The 17,532-nt window shown below is 42.8% G+C and overlaps 1 protein-coding gene across 3 annotated transcripts in view; it reads right to left on the bottom strand.

Moving 5' to 3' along the window:
* Nucleotides 1-65: 65 nt before the first annotated feature.
* Nucleotides 66-17,532, bottom strand: part of IGF1R (insulin like growth factor 1 receptor) — a 191,807-nt gene continuing 174,340 nt past the window's right edge. For all 3 annotated transcript variants that reach the window (XM_054837121.1, XM_054837120.1, XM_054837122.1), the window contains exons 20-21: nucleotides 14,772-14,906; nucleotides 66-8,609 (exon numbers count right to left, since the gene is read on the bottom strand). In XM_054837121.1, coding sequence (XP_054693096.1) covers nucleotides 8,243-8,609; nucleotides 14,772-14,906 — 502 coding nt within the window. In that variant the 3' untranslated portion in view covers nucleotides 66-8,242. The remainder of the gene's footprint in view (nucleotides 8,610-14,771; nucleotides 14,907-17,532) is intronic.

The following is a 17,532-nucleotide window of genomic DNA, read 5'->3' on the forward strand; positions in this document are numbered from 1 at the left end:
TTTTTCTGAGTTTTCTAACCTGTACTTGCTTCGCATAAGGAATGACAAAATCAGAAACCAGCAAATGCATACAGAATTCTTTTATTTAACTTAAATCATGTAGTACTGAAACTACTAGAAAAAAGCAGAGTAAGAGAAACTAAAGGAGCCTTAGCTTCAGCCATTCAAAATAGACAAAGTTTCTTCTTTTCATAATGTAAAGAATCCCGAGTATATCGCAATAACAGGAATAAATTCTTACAACAGAATATACAAAAACATTTTGAAATTTTTTTTTTATCTACTGATTCATTTTAATATAAACACAGGAATTTCTTTAGGAATAATTTATACACAGCAAGTCTTTTTATGTAATAAATTGGCCATGTTATTGTTTAATTTTCTCTTAAAAAAATTTAAACAAGAAAACTTGGAAAATGTTGTATTTGCAACTGCATCCATTCCTTAGCACTTTCTAGTTTTGTTTTTGTCCCAGAGGTAGACAAACTCTGGCCAATCCTTTCATCTCAAACCTCACTGGTTCAGAAAACAGAAGAGCTGATTTTTCAACAGTATCTAAATCGTGGTAACCCTTCGGCAATGTGGTTGGTCAAATTTAGGGGGAGTGAGGGGGAAAAGGATCTCAGCACTCTTAAATAAAAATAAATAGGGACCCTGCCTTGCTCATTTCAACAAAGCTTCAAATGGTGCTCAGCATCTTTATAGAGGCTGCATACAAACTTTTAAAGCGATAAGAAATCTGCAAGTAGTTCTTCAATAGTAATTGTAAAAAACATCTTCCCTCTTTCTCTTATGCAGTCGCATCCTTCAAACCACACGGCCACCGTAAAGCAGGTACTGAACAGCACAAGTGAGGCTGGGTAGCAGCAAAACCCGTTCTGTTTCCCCGACCAGTGAGGTTCCTGTAGTCTGTTAAGGTAACTGCCCTAGACAGTAAAGTGAAGTGACCAGTTCAGATGATCCCACCCCAACCAGAGGGCTCTGGAAGACCAGGATACTGAAGATACAGAACATTTCCCCAACTTCTTTATTCACTCGCTGTATGCTGGGACACAAAGCTTGGGCGGGTAGGGGGAGAGGGACACGCCATGAATTGGACAAGTTAGCGATCCTTTTTGGCATATTGTAAAGCTAGCTAGGAAACTGGTACCATCAAAAAAACTGATCACATACAGACACACCCATACACAGACACAGAAAAGTGCCCTTAAATTATATTTTAGGCATTTATAAACTACAAACATTTTATAAAATTATTCTATGTACTTACAAAATGCAATGAAACATTTAATTAGTTCTTGTAAACCAGATCTTCGTCAACTGACTACCCGTAATCTACTGGACTTAAAGCCCTATTGAAAATGCTAATGGATTACTTACCAACAAAACGCATTAAAAGAAAAAAAAAAAAAAGATGAGCACACATACATATGCACACACACAAACTAGTGATAGTCTTAAGGTACTTGCAAAACAGACCAACTGTAAGTTGAGGCTGATTCCTACAGACTGATGATAACCACCGTTAAACTCCTGGTAATGAACTGACCGCTCCAGCTGGAAAGTCCAGAGGTTTATTTACAAGTACCAACGATCAGAACTGCGATACCCGAGCTCTGATGCTGCTCCACAAAACAAGCTCAGGAAACCACCTCAAACTTCTGCCAAGCCCCGTGTCTCTGTAAATACCCATCTCCATGGCCTTTGTTTCCATGTGTCTCCACACAAACCTTTCTCAATTCTGATTCACCTGGCTGCACTTGATTTCAGAGGCCGTTCACCAATTTCAGAGGCCGTTCTTTCATTGTCTCTGAGCAACCAGTTTCTGATCTGAAGCACCCTTTGAAACCCTCCTGCCTGTTTATAGTTCTGTATCTTCAGCACCCCTGGCCACTACTGTTGTTTCTACACATCATTCTTAAATTATTGTTTGCGCAACTACTCATGGGTTAAGTTGCAATATCTGGCTTTTATCACCGGTTAGTAAGGAGTGGATCCCTTGCACCTTCCTCCACTGTTGTTCAGCCCAGTGATTAAATACATGGTTGACAAACAAAATAAGAACAACAGGAAACAAGTGTTACTTGTACTAATGGAATGAAAAGGGTTTAAATATATATATCTATATTATAGATATACATATGCAGATATATATATGTATATATAGATATATATGTATGGAGTTATACCAACAATAGGAGTGTTTTTGACTTAGACTCAGATTGTACCAAACACCCCGCAGCAGTTCCCAGAGGACCTGACAGCAGTTCCCTCTGGCAACCAGTCATCCTGGGCAAACTGGGCTTTCTTTCCTTTGTTTTGCAAGACCAAGAGGAGCATCAGTGCGAACGTGCCTAGAATCATACATCACTTAGAACCAGCTTTAAAGAGCAGAGGCATCACGCCGAGAAAGACTTGGTGCACGCAGGCTGGCCTCATGCTTTCCGTCACGCTCGGCTTCTGTGTCTAGTTTATCGCTCCCCCAAAAGAGAGCCTTACTCAGCACCACGTGGCTGACACCCCTGTGCTTACGTAGGAGCCACATTCCTTTGCAACCAAACCACCTTCTGTGCCACCCAGCAGCTTTTAAATGCGAGTCAGGTGAGAACAACGGCCAAGCACTAAAACCAAAGCCGCCCACTCCCGCAGAGACGCCAATTTGTCATCCTACTGTGTTAGAACATCTTGGTACCATTTGTCAAAATGCTGGTTTTTGGGGCTGGGTGGGCTTTTGTTTTTAATTTATAAACAAATTGGGTTACTTTAACTTTATTCAAACATAGCTGAAGTTCTAAATAAATTTTCCATACCAGACAAGCCAGTGGTCTCAGGGAAGAACAACATTACAAACCATATTATGACTCTATCAAGCCAACATTAATTCTTAGTTGTTCACATGCACAAACAACTTGATTTACTGTCCAAGGGAAGTCTGCATGAAAAACCCATGTGAATAAAGCTATTCAAAACGCACAAAACACAACAAAAAAAGCTATGGAAACAAACAGAACAAAAAAAGGAATTAAGCTTGAATTGCAAACACAGAATGCAATGGTATCCTGAAGGTGGTTTGGTCCAGGAGAGCTGACTGTCATCACACATGCGTACGTGATGTCACATGACTGTCTTCTACTGAAGTGCTTTTTGAAATGTTTTATCATGATGGGTGCTAAGTCATTAGTGTTTCTTCCTAATGCATTTTAAAACCACCTACATACAATTATAAAAACCAGTAACTTGGACAGTTTTAACAAAACCCTCCTAGCCAGCTGAAAGATCTGAGGATCTCCAGTTGTGGTAATCAATATGTGCAAGAGAGGGGAATAGTCACTGCACCAAAAGGTCACTGGAATCTAATAAAAAACAGAAAACCCAAACAATCTAGGAAAAACTTTAAATTTTGCTGGTTTCTCAGGGCCAGAGAGGAACGCTCCCTCCAAAGCCAAACTCTGCAGTACTTAACCAAAGTGCTGCGCATTCAAGAGGCTGGGTACAACCTGAAGTGGCCAAGCACCATGTTACTCAGATACCACAACCAACACCTGCAAGAACAGCTGCCACAGCTGGAAAAAAACATTCTACATCAAGTTCATAGAATCACAGAATGGTCTGGGTTGGAAGGGACCTTAAAGACCATCTAGTTCCAACCCCCTGCCATGGGCAGGGACACCTTCCCCTAGCCCAGGTTGCCCAAAGCCCCATCCAACCTGGCCTTGAACACTTCCAAGGATGGGGCATCCACAGCTTCTCTGGACAACCTGTGCCAGGGCCTCACCACCCTCACAGGGAAGAATTTCTTCCTAAAATCTAATCTAAATCTCCCCTCCTTCAGTTTGAAACCATTACTCCTTGTCCTGTGACCCCCTGCCCTTGTAAACAGCCCCTCTCCAGCTTTCCTAGAGCCCCCTCAGGTACTGGAAGGTGCTCTAAGGTCTCCCTGGAGCCTTCTCTTCTCCAGGCTGAACAAGCCCAACTCTCTCAGCCTGTCCTCATAGCAGAGGTGCTCCAGCCCTCGGATCATCTTTGCAGCCTCCTCTGCACTCACTCCAACAGCTCCATGTCTGTCTGGTACTGGGGACCCCAGAGCTGATCGCAGTACTGCAGGGGGGGTCTCACCAGAGCGGAGTAGAGGGGCAGAATCCCCTCCCTCGACCTGCTGGTCACGCTGCTGGGGATGCAGCCCAGGACACGGTTGGCTTTCTGGGCTGCTAGTGCACATTGACTGGTCACATTGGGCTTCTCGTCCCCCAACACCCACAAGTCCTTCTCCTCAGGGCTGCTCTCCATCCATTCTCCACCCAGCCTGCGTTGTGCTTGGGATTGCCCCGACCCCAACGTGCAGGACCTTGCACTTGGCCTTGTTGAACTCCATGCAGTTTGCACAGGCCCACCTCTCAAGCCTGTCCAGGTGCCTCTGGATGGCATCCCATCCCTCCAGCGTGTTGACCACACCACACAGCTCGGTGTTGTCGGCAAAGCTGCTGAGGGTGCACTCGATAGTTGCTAAGTTGATGGCAAGCTTGCGTTAGTCTTGTGTGCTTGTAAACCAGTTACATGCTGTCAGAGGGCAGTTAAAATGTGATGGCTAGTCCATCAGAATCCACAGTTATGAAGCGTATGAACAGGGGAAGAAAATGGAACCGAATTTTTACTGGCATGTTACATCAATCCAATGTTAGTTTCTAAAAAAAAAAAAAAAAAAAAAAAAAAAAATCAGTGCTCTCATCAAATAGAAGCAGCAAAGATGTAGTAGCATCATCAGGCAGTCTGTGACACGTTTTTTCACTGTTTTTTTGGTCAAGAAAGCAATGCTATTGCTGTATGAGCCAATTTCTTTTTAGATGCTGATTCAGCCAGGTATCTTTTTGGTGCTTGTGGCATCTGAGGAAAAACTGGCAGGAATGACTTAGCCCGTTCTACAGGACAAACAGAAAGACCGTTCCCTTTACTCCAGCAATTCCTCTGGACCTTCAAACATTGTAAACAATCGATTTCTCTAACAGATTTAACCAAATAATCTCAATTTGAAGTCCTCATCAGGTCAGCTACATCTCTGCTCATCTAAACACGTGGTGTTTTCTTGCTGACCCAAGGACTGCCATGACAGCACATTAAAAAGCCTTTGAGGGTGACCGTTCTTGAAGGAAACGGAGTCAGGCAACTCTCAGATTTTTCCTCACAATAACGAATCTGAACCAAAAAATTGGAGAAACTCCTTGGAATTGAGGCAAATATTCTGACGTGACCCTCTGTGACAGGCAGTGACTGTTCCCCTCCAGAACCTAGAGCATGTGGTATATGGAGTGAGAGGTTACCAGTATCAATGGCATTTATTGGCTGCTGAGAAATGTGAGATGTATTTTTTTTTATATACACACATATAAAAAAATAAGAGTGAGGTAGATAAATGTTTGAAAAAAATCAAAAACTGTCCCCCTGTCATACTCAAAAACCCTTATCTCAGTATTTAAATTTATTATGGGGCATCTCTACAGTGATTTAAACTGATATCACAAAAATAAATAAAAAATCCTACATAGAATACCTTCTTAATTAACTTTTTTGTCTTTTTCATTTTTATAAGGGAAAAATAACTATGGGACAGAGGCAAGAGAAGATAATGGGACCTAAACTACACAAGCAAAAAGCACTACAAACTTTTTTTAAATCTCCAGTCAAAACTAGCAATCAGTATATTTTAATTCTTTGTTCTTACTCAAAAGATTGAAACATTTCCATCCCAGAACCACCTCTTCACTGCCATCATTCGGTTGGATCAGTGCTAAACAAAGGCTTAGACGCTGTCGCTAAGGTAAGATGAGCAACTGGTATGACTCCCTGGTTGTAGACGTTCTGATGGCCCCCTCCTTCCCCTTTCACCAAGACTTCTGCAACTGAACAAACAAGCTTACTCATTTTCTTTTGTTCTGAGGTTTGGTCTATGATTTAAGCAACAAGCTTGTACTTGTACAGGTTTCCATAGCTGCCTACACTTAACTGTTTGCTAGCCAAGCCACTGGCCCCAGCTACATGCTTTCCACCCAGCCCCATGGAAATGGCGTGGTGGGTTTGGTTTGGTTTTGTTACTTTATTTTTTTAAGCAGGGGTGCAAAGTGCAGCCCGGGGCACCCTCCATGAGGGCTTCCTCCTTAGGAGGATGAAGAGCTGGGGTCTGCTGGAGCCAGGTGTCCAACGGCCACCCTACGAATGCTTGGCATCACCAGCTGCAGCTGGCATAGCTCTTGTTCAGGGGGTGGAAAGGTTAAAACAGTCTTTTTAAAAATCAGTGACCCAAAAGCCTGGTGTCTGCTGTTGTACCCAACAACTGGAAAAAAATAATAATATATATATATATATCTGTGTGTGTCTGTGTGGGGATGGGTGGGTGGATGTGTGCCACAACCAAAACAAGCAGGGAGGGAAGGAGGGGTAGGACCCTTGTACAACAATGAATATAAACACTGAACACGAATGTACTAAATATTTAACCTTTTTTTTCTGACCTGAGTTTGTATCATGCCTTGCACTGTAAGAGACTCGCATGCTGTCTGGGCAGAGGTTAGTGGGAAGGAAGGAAAACCGGGGTTTAAAAACACCACAGCACGGCACTGCTAGAGTGCTTCCGTGCAGGGTGTTCCCTTCTTTCTCCATGTCCCCCTCAAAAGCCCCGTAGCCCACACAGCCAAGATGTTGTAAAACAACCAATGGGAAAGAAAAAAAAAAAAAAAGAGGAAATGTATTTATAAAAAGGCATTAAACAGTTCATGGCAAATCATATGAAAGGTATCAGTTACTGGGAAGGAGGAAGTAAAAGTTACACACTATAGTACAAAGCATAAGAAAATTTGTTGAAGTGGAAGGGAAGGGAAGGAGGGCAGACCTGAAGGTTTTCATAGATTAAATCCACAAAGATAAAGAACAAAAAAAATAGCAGCTTTTTTCTGTACAGACATATAGATGAGTATCTGAACCGTAAAAAAGTTATAAAAGTGACACAAAAGACAATGTGTATGCAAATGATCCATGGTCTAACATAGAACTGCAAGACCCTTCGAGAAGTCTTAATAATAAAGAGAAAAGGTCAACAAAGCATCAATATACTTGAATCCGGTTACTGCTTTTTTTTGTCTTCTCCAATTTATGTTTCTAGCTGTTTTTTTCCTTGCAAGCCTGTGAAGGAAGGCAGGCTGCAACGATGGAGATCTCTGCCGGTTATTTTCATGTTTTTCATGTTTCATTTTTGGCGTGCGGTTGACTTTTTTTTGTACAAAATGCACGTGTTTGTTTAGCTCACCACTGCCAGTTTTGTCCAGAATTCATTGGGATGGGGATAGGGGTGGAGGGAGGGCTGTTTCTTTACCCCATCCCTTTTATCTTCTCCATCACAAGAAAAAAAAAAAATCACATTTTGTCCAGTTTTGAAAAAAGATCTAGACAATTTGATTTTTTTTAATTTTTTTTTTTTTAAATACCAGTGTATGATTGAATAGAATGTATTGGTCAGGATCTCTTTTAAACAGAGCAGTTGATTACTGTGCTCCTTCCATGCCTACAAAAAAAAACCAAAAACAAAAACCAAAGAGTTCAGGTTTTTTGGCAAAATTTGGCAGCGTTGAAAATGGTAACAACCTTGGATGAATGATGGCCCTTTTTTATTCTTTTACGTGTTCCTAAAAAGATTAAAGAGCAACATTAAAAATCCAGTCTTTTTTAATTTTTTTTGTGGGTTTTTTGTTTGTTTTTTGTTTGTTTGTTTTTTTTATAAAGACCTACAGTGTTAGGCAGGTGCTTGCAAGGGTACCGGGGAGCCACCTGGCCTGCGATATCTTTGATCTGATAAAAGTGCTGTACGGTTGAACTTGCACGCAGATATGTTTCCCATTATGAAGCAAAGAGAGAGACAGAAAGAAAGAGAAAGAAGAGAGAGGAGAGAGAGAGAGAGACATCAGATCTCAAGTTTTCTGTTGCTATTAAGTGTTAACATTAGAGTTTTAAAAGGCCAACTGTGTGCCCCATGAATGGAGTCCTTTACTGAAACAAACATCTGCTTGCATATTGAAAAAGAAAAATACGATAACTTGTTTACTGAAAAAAGGGTTCTCCCAAGTGCAGCTATGGCAGTTCTGAAGATCCACTGAGGTACAGTAGGCTTTTGAATATATTGTAATTTTCTTTCTTTCTTCCCCCAATGCACGCGCGTGTTTTTCTGTGTTTTATTTCTGTGAGATTCTGGTTCTAAGGATCAGCAGGCCGAAGACTGGGGCAACGGTAAGGCCCTCTCGTTCTTGCGTCCCCCGTTCATGTGTGCGTACGGCTGTCTCTCCTCAAAGCTGGCCCGAAGGACCACCACGCCGGGGCCGTTCTCGGCTTTGTGTCCTGAGTGCTTGTCAGTGGGTTGGAGGGTGGAGGAGGGATCTAAAGGAATGCTCTCCATGTTTTCAGTCTCCAGGTCAAGCTCCTCTGTGTCCGGAGGCTTGTTCTCTTCGCTGTAGAAGAAGGAGACTTCTTTGAACGCTGGATCCAGCTCGTCTTTAATGCTACCGATTATTTCCAGGAAGGAGGGCCTCATTTTCGGGTTGTACTGCCAACACATGCGCATCAGTTCAAACCTGGACAGGAAACACACAGCAAAACCATTTACTGAGGTGTTCTACGAGCCCCGGCTGGAGCCCAACCAACCGCAACTGAACTGGACCACGCATTTGGGAAAATCATTCAATTCTGATGGAAGACGAAGTGACAGAATTTTCACAGGCCGAGATCCCTGTGTCACATTTCGACCTTCTCTCAAACTACTGAGTTACTTCAACAGCTCCTATCTCAACCTTCTCCACTCCCTTCCACATACTCGCCCATGAAACAGTCTTGTGGACGCCTGACATGCAGAAGCATTTCATGGTTTTATCCTGACTTGGTATTTCGCTCTTTTTCCTCCAAAATATCCCGTGCTTACTCAATCATACAGCTACACGATACTGCCTCTCGGAGTATCTTTTTTCAAACAACCAATCCCTTCCCTACAAACATTGTCTTGGAAAAAATTAAAATAGGAAATACGCACAAGGTAAAGCACTGTTTCCCCCCCCCCCCCCGAAAGAAGAAAATTACGTTAAAATTAATTGTAATCCCCAAAGACATTTGCCAAAGACATTCTCTAGTCTTTTATTTGAAAATTATGTTGTTTTCATTTACGGCCAGGGATGCATTAATATTTTACAGTGTGTGAGATCATCTGTTTAAGCACACCCATGATTAGATCTGTACAATGTCCCACGCTGGCAAAACAAAACCACAAAATGAAACAGTAATGCATACATAATGAAACCAGCATTTTCATGACACAGCAGAATTGGATATTCCCGAGAGATTGCCCTGAGCTTTAAACACAAGAAAGGATTTCATGTCTGTGAAGGTGGAAGAGGAATGTCTTCTGTTCACACAGCACAAGTAATAGGACAAATTTAAATAAGAAAAGGAAGATTAACATTAATTCTTTGAGCCAATCCTCTGCGTAACCAGTACTCGGAGAAACAGGCTGTGTGTAGGAAGTCACCACTGGCCAAAACGACTACTTTCTGTGCTAGAATAAGAATGGATGTAAAAAACCCCCAAAACCTGGAGAATCCTTCACAGCTCTGGCTTCCCTTCCAGCCCAGTGACCCACAGTCCCAGTAAGACCCTTTCCCCGGCCAGTGCCCAGTCTGGGTTCATTTCCCCACCTCTGCCTTCCCGTTAGCCAGGTCACCTACACTTTTAGTTTTGATTCTACAGAAGTGACAATACCATTTTCCTAACTTCCACAGATTTTCAGAAAGTAAGCTAGCAATTCTATTTTGTGCTTTAGTTAGCTCTCACCGCCTTATGCCTCAGCAGCAGTTTACTAGATCTCTCATCAGTGTGTGGCATGATTTTATATTAGTTCTTAATTAAAACAGACAAAACCAAATGAACAAAAATACACTCTTCTTTTTCTGAAAAGCACCTAAGTCCATCACAGAGTACTGTCTCAATGTCTCCAGAGTCCCTGCTCTGGAACAGACCTTTCGGCAGGACTGTCACCAAGCTGGAAAACCCTGGGCTCTGAAGCCTGTTGCTGTGCATCGCTGCACGCAGCGGGGTCCGAGAGCCTGGGAACCCTGGCCTGAAACAAAACCAAAGCAAAGAGATCCTCTCCCCCAGAGACTGGATCCTGGGGAAATATGTTGCTTTTCCTCATAGGTGCCCTACGTCCTCAGCTGAAGTGAACCGGCAAAAAGAGGGAAAGCTGCTGTGTTTGGGGTGCAAACACTGTGGAGAGCATGCCAACCAGACAAACCCAATCTGAACTGAAGTGCATTTAGAGTCACAAATATTCCTCTTCGAGCTAAGCTGGCACAACTCTGCCTGGACAAAAGTCAGCCACCTGAGCACAGCCTTGTGACACCCAAAAAGAAGCTGGCAAAACCAGTCTGTGCTGGGAGGACTCAATGCTGTATTGTAACAGGCACGTAGACATATAAACACTGTTAAACTATTGCTTGGTTTTGAGTCCTTAAAAAGTCTTTCCTAGCCAAAGTGAAGCCAAACTATAAAACTGCACTATACCCTCACCCACAAACAAGGAGGAAAGCTTGAGACATAAATATATAAAATCCATTTCTGTTACTTCATTGCCGTTTCCTTTCCAGCTGACTGCTGCGTCCCTGAATAGAAGCGTTAGCTGGAGCCAAGAACACTGGATATTTGCTGGCGCTCCGCCCCGAGGCCTAAGGGCAATGCTAAGGAGATACCACAAGCAGTGGAGTAATGCATGTGACATCAGCACAAACAAGGACATGTGATGTTTCTTTTAAGCCATTCCAGATTTAAAAACCCTACAGAGTTCCCATAAAAGGATTTTTTTCCCCTTTTTAACTCTGTGGGTTCAAAGACCTTGTTTACATTATCTTAAAGAAAAAAAACCCTTTCCAGTAGACAATGGAAGAATTTACAGGCTGTTAATACAACCCGAACAGTTTTATAAAGTATGTTTCAAGGAAGTTGGAAGCATCATCATGAGATAAAGGAATAGCCAGTGTGTGTCTCGTGCATCTTTTGCTCAAAGAACTGAGCAGAAATGGAGTTACTGTTTGCACTGAGACATTAAAAAAAAAAAAAAGGAAAATGACTATAGAAACTGCATTCCGTTTGAGTGTGCACTTGTGCTTTGCATCAGACTCGACTTGGTGGGGAGATGTGAAAGGGCCTCTCCTGCTGCTGCTCCACTACCTCTGCACAGCAGCCCCTGGTTTCTAGCCACATGCTCGCCAGGAACAAAGGGAAAATCAGCAATGCGTAAACAGTCTAGTCATCTACAATACACGTGGGGGAAGCAATTTTGCTTCAAAAACAGAATTCCAGCCTCCACAACTTTTAAAAGCCCCACGGGAACACACTGTCTGAGAGCTTCAGCTGCAACAAACCTTCTTGCCACGCAGCCATCACCTGATGAACACTGCCATAACAATGGTAGTACATAAAAACATAACTTATTACACAGGAAGAGGAGAAAAACAGCAAAGCTTCTCCTGGCACCGTCTTATTGAACCATCTGTCTTATTGCATGGTTCTGCCTGTAAAACCATGCAAACTATGCCAAGAGGGTGTAGCATAAACAGAACTGAGTCTTGTCTCACCCTATGTAAGAGTAAAAAGCCTCTAGAAATACTGTCCCCTTTCCCAGGGACTTACCACCTCTTTGAACCACGAGACAACCACCCTGTAAAATCCCCCTTTGCACAAGCACCCGATACAACCGAGCTGCAGAACAGAATCTCTCCAGTTCTTCAAGTGCCCTTGGTCTCTGATCCATCTAAACACTACTGTCTCACCGCTACCGGAGTTAGCAAAGCAGAGCCACCAACGAGCATTGCTAGCATTGCAGTCTTAGGAGAGATGGAACGTCCAAGATTGCTTGCACCACGTAGCATTTGTGCAGGGGGGGCAACAAGAGGCCCTTACGAAAACTACTGCACTGTGACCGGAGCATGTGTGGCTGTGTCAACACTCACATAATCTGCGAGGCTAAAAATAGTGGATTCTGTGACAGTTGCAGCAAGATTCTTCTCTCTATTCTCATCTACGCTTCCCCACAGCAGTCTACCTCCTCCACCTGTTCTGGAGGTTTTCGTATGTCAGTATACTCCCCTCTCTCTACAGAAAGGTAAATTTGTGTTCTGCCCATAATTTTAGTTCTTTCCAAGCCAAACTAATTTAAAGAAAAAAGTATCTCCCCTCCTTGCTTGCTTTCAGGCAGTACCAAGCACAAGGAGTATATTCACTTCCCTGCAGCAGGTGGACTTTGCTTTCTGTACATCTTGAGTTAATACTGTGAGTTAACATTAAGTATCACAGACCAGTCATTCTCCACCAGTGAGAATCTGCACTGTCTAAAAACCACCTTTCCACTGTCCGCTGGCACAGACATAGCAAGAAACCTGTCTTTAAACAGAATCTTTTAGCCACCTCCACAAAAAAGAGAACCTCCCATTTCACAAAGGGTTTCATAAAGCACTTGTGAAAGCGGTTGCCTGACACGTGCTGGGGATGCACGGCAAGATCCACGTGCAGTTTCAGGGCTCTCTGCAACTCTGCCACAAGCACCCTTCTGTCCATTCAGTAATTTTTCTGGTTACATCCATCGCTGAGAAGCAGGTTATCAGACAGCTGGAGAGGGGAGAGGAGCTCTGCCTCCAGACCAGGTCTCTGCGCCTGCCAGCAGCAACATGTGCGAGGCTGAAGACTGGCAGCAGTTGTCAGGTTACTGAGCATCGCACAGCATCTTTACAGCATCTTGGGCTAACGGGATGGGAGACGGGGAAAGAAGTGAAAACATACCTACAAAAAAAAAAGCACCACAGTAACAAAAAATAGGTTCTCTGAATGCCAAATGCATGTGCATGGAATAAAGGTAAAGATTACTCCTGGAGCTTCCTACTGTTACTCCTACAACGGCCTATTTGAATTTCAGCAGACTTGGGTGTCTGTCCTAATACAAAGAAACTGCTGAAAGGGAGCTAAAGCAAACCACAATAAGCTTCTAAGGTCAATACATTCAATTTTAATTTATTTTTTCCCCCCATTTTGCACAGAGTCAGGATGTTTTATACACAACTGTATCACACGCCCAACCCCCCTCAAAAGACACCACTAAACTGGATGTGCCTTAGTCCTGACTTCAGCCCTGTTCCTTGCTCTGATGGAGAGAAGCGGCTAAATTCAAAGGAACGTATTTTTTTTATTCTTCACCTCTGCAATGTCAGACTAATGTCTTGGTGGCATTAACTAACATGTGAATAGCTTCGTCATTAAAATCAGCACAAAAAAAGGCCTTTGCTGTTAATACGCTGGTGCAAAGATTCACTCTGCCAAACATTAAACAAATCCTCCCAGCTCGCAAGCCAGTTACCCCGAAAGTGGATTCACCCAGCAGCAACAGCCAGCAAAAGCAGAGGATTATCTCTGAGGAGGAGGAAGGAGAACTGGCTGGGTGGGCTGCAGCAGAGAGCTTCTTGCTGTGACTCCCCTCCCGTCCCCCTGTTCATACCACACATGCCCCAGGTTAATGGGGAATTTCTAACGCTGGATCTCTTGCTGAGTGTGTTCTCACTGCAGAGGTATTTTTTTCCCCGTGGACTCAGTGAGCAGACCCCTCCACACACCCTGTTCTTCCCCCATTTCTGCCTACTCCCCCCCTCCTTTACGCAGCTCTGATCGTGTTAAACCATCTCCAGTCAATCTGACTGCCAGAAATTCTCCACAGCATCGTGGAAGGGAAAGAATGTGAAATTGAGGAATCACATGGCAGCTACACCTCCCCCTGCATATACCACCCACCCCCCTCAAACAACAAAACAACACTGCCTGTCATCTGAAACCAAAGCCAGCGCTCCAGCCAAAAAAGCTCTTTTCCTAAGAATCCCAAGCAGCTGAGGCCCTTAAGTGATTGTATCCCTTCTGTGGGCCTCCAACAAATTTCAATAACTGCAAGACGCAGTATTTCCTTCCCAAAAGCCAGTTTGGGAAGTATATCAAAGTAATAAAGTCTGAACAACTGAAACTGCTGTACACAAAAGCCAGCAGAAGTATTTCAACAATGTAATGCTAAAAACTGAAGCCTGCTGCATTGCACACCCTCCTCTACGGCAAGGCTTTGTACTGATTCTAGGGGTAGGCAAAGGGGGTTTGTGCACTACTTTCTGTGCTTTCAGGAAAGGAAACTGTTAGCAGGCGAGATGTGTTTACCTCAATGTGATGAGCACAGTGACTGATCCAACGCTGCTTCAGACAAAGGACCCATACATTCATTGATCTCTATGCTGAACTAAAAAGTTGAATTCCACGGAGTTTATGCACAATACATTTCAGCTTGTCCTAAGCTCATTTTTGTCTTTATACTCAACAGAATCACTTTAAGCAGAAGAGACAAGATTTAGGCACAAAGTCCTCTGCTGTAGCAAATGTCACTTACGAGCTTTTATTAAATCTAAATTTATTCAGGAACACAAAAAGTGGGGTTTGTTTCTTTATTAGAAGAGATGGCTCAAAGTGAGATTCTGGCCACAAGCAAAATTGTTTTCTGGTATGTCTAACTACGCCAAAATACTAGATTGACAGAGACTGTTCAAGCAGCACCTCACATTACTATCACTCCTTAATAACCCCTCCTGTGGTAGATAGGGCAGAAGCGGACATCAAAGGGATCAGGAAGAATAAACTGTGACTGAGAACAATGGTTAACTGTCGACACTTACAGCATATCGGGACAATTGTCTGGTTTTTCCAGCAGACCTCCTTCCATCACAAAGCGGAGCACTTGTTCATTGGTCATGCCTTGGTATGGCTGCTCTGCTAACGTTGCAATCTCCCAAAGTACAACACCAAAAGACCTGGAAAACAAATCAGAACTTTAGAAAGCTGAGCAATCTGCACAAGGATATTTTTCTTTGATGATGCTGAGCAGGCAGGTGTCTACGGGTACTTTCTTTTACCAAAAAATTCCAATTGCTCAAAAAAGTATGTAGCTACGGTGACAGCCACATCACCTAGCATAAAAGACTGTTGACTTCAAACACCTCTAGTCAACAGTGAGGAACAGGCTCCCAGTTCTGAATTGACTCTTCAGAATGGCCTCTGTAAGAGAAGACTGGTAATATTACATCTCCATTTTTCACGCTGTAATCTACAGCTCGGAGCTGGTCACGATTATGATCATTCAGTGGCCCAACATTGCTTGGTTACACAGGTTCTGTATAAGTCAATCAGTAAAAAAGCCACCACAAGCTTTTTGCATTGACCAGAAGCTTCCTAACTCAGGATTTAAGTTGTGAGCTTGCCTGGAAAATGAGCTCGAGCTCATCTCCCTTTCCCATGGCTTCGGGTTCAGACTTTAGGGGCACTGGGAGGTAGGAAGAACAGTGGAGATGGGAAAAGGAAAGATGGCAGGTAAGTAAAAAAAAAAAGTTTAAAAATTCTATTCTTATCTCTGCACTTTCTGTACAGAGGACCTCAGCCTGGATACACATCTCATCGTTGAAGTCTGCAAAAAGATCCCTGTGTGGCTGGGCGCAGGGAATCAAATCTCCTCATCAGGTGGAGAAGTTGCAGAGACCGGTTACTTAAAGCGAGCTTGACAGGCCCCCCCAAGCCACAGAGATAGCAAGAAAAAAAATCTGTATATTTAAAAAAGTAAACTCAAAATCTTCATGTAACATATCTCAAGTACTCCTGATAGCAGTTGAGAAGGAAATAACGCAGAACTGTAAGTTCTCATTCCAGTGTAAGCTGCTTTTCATCAGAAATACTTGAGTCACACAAATCCGATTTAAAAGCTGCATTCTTCCCTTACCGCTCCAGCAAGCCGAGAACTAGACAGCAAACGCACACCACCACACCTGGGCGTCTCATCTGCCTCACCACCACAAGCAAGCAAACCAACCAACCTCTATTCCCCAGGCACAAAAACATGGCTTGGATAATACTTTCCATTTATCCCTCTGCTTTGCTTTCTTCCACATTCTAAGTCAAAGGTGCAAAGTAAGGATCAAGGCATTCAACATACAGCAGCAAGCAACAAAACTCATTTTTGAAAAAGACATGGAAGAAATGCGAATATTCTCCAGCTTCTTGGACCAAGACCCTAGTTTGCTGCTTCAGCACCAAAACATTTAAGCCCCCCAGGAGAAGCTCAGTTATCCCTTTGGCAACATGTATGTAACTATGTTCTTGAAACAGAGCTCCCAGCTCCTTCCAACTAACTACAAAGGACAGCAAAAGTGAAAAAAGAAGTCTGCCTAATAATAGGAATTGAAGAAAGATAAGCATAGTTATGTAATTGGGTAGTTTGGACGTAAGTATTGACACTTTCTAAAAATATCTCCATTTAAAATTAGTTTATTGAGCAGACACGGCTCAAATTGTCTGCCCTGCACTGAAGAGTCATCTACTTTTGGAGCTGCCGCGCACACAAAGAAAATGTAGATGCTATCTTGTCTTCTGTGGCTAAAATGCTGAGTCAAGCTTAGAGGGGAAAAAAGCGTAGTTTCAATAGGGTATTGTTGTGAAAACAGGAGTCCAGTATTATTAGCTGGTTATGGTAGAGTGGTTTTATCTTTCAGTTATCCACTGTATCTAAAATGGTTTGCATCTGGAGCCAGAAGCCACAAACAGACTTGCAATTGTTTGCCTTTGAGGGGAGGCAGGGACAGAGGGTCAGCTCAACATTTGGGCGCCTTTGAAGCTACTTTGATCACTGCAGGAATAATGAGAACAAGTCTTGTGCACCTACTAATCATATTATCATAACAAATAAACTTAGATTGCTCCTTCAAGGCAACTACCGGCTCTAAAAGAATGCAAGATGCTGAAGACTTATTTATGGAAATACACCCTCACCCCGAACAGCATTACATTAATTTTAAAATGTTCTCCTTCCCTAACTACAGCAAAAACAGTCTTGTCTAATTACCTCATTCTTCAGTCTGAAAAGCAATAAAAGAATGAATTGCTAAAATAAAGCTCCACCCTTCAAAACCTCCAGACGCTCTCTTTAGAGTTTGCCACTTCACCTTACAGCTTGTAAATCTTGGACTCTGACCACTTACACAGTTTTGTCTTTTTGACATGTTGGCTTCTAAAACTTATCTCGAAGAACACGGAAACAGATGTCACAATATCCTACCAAAAAGGCAGGAAAAACAATCTCGCATTTTTTTTTTTACTGTTTGATGAAAATAAATGGCCCCCAAACCAGCCAAGCTACACAGTTTATATGGAGCAACTTCAAAATCTGAACCAATATAAGGAGTCAGGTAATTTTTCCTGGCATGAAGAGACCTTCAATGTATAGTGATTGCTCTAAAAGTTATTGAGAAGTAAACCAGAATGATCCTTTTAGCCATAAGCAGATCAACTGGACACTATTTCATGACAGTGATAAATCAAGCTCCACTACATTTGGAATTCAGATTGAAATTTCTGAATCTATAGCTGTAGATACACGTGGCAAACACAAAT

This window comes from Grus americana, chromosome 10 (assembly GCF_028858705.1).
Source record: "Grus americana isolate bGruAme1 chromosome 10, bGruAme1.mat, whole genome shotgun sequence".
Taxonomy (NCBI): Eukaryota; Metazoa; Chordata; class Aves; order Gruiformes; family Gruidae; genus Grus; species Grus americana.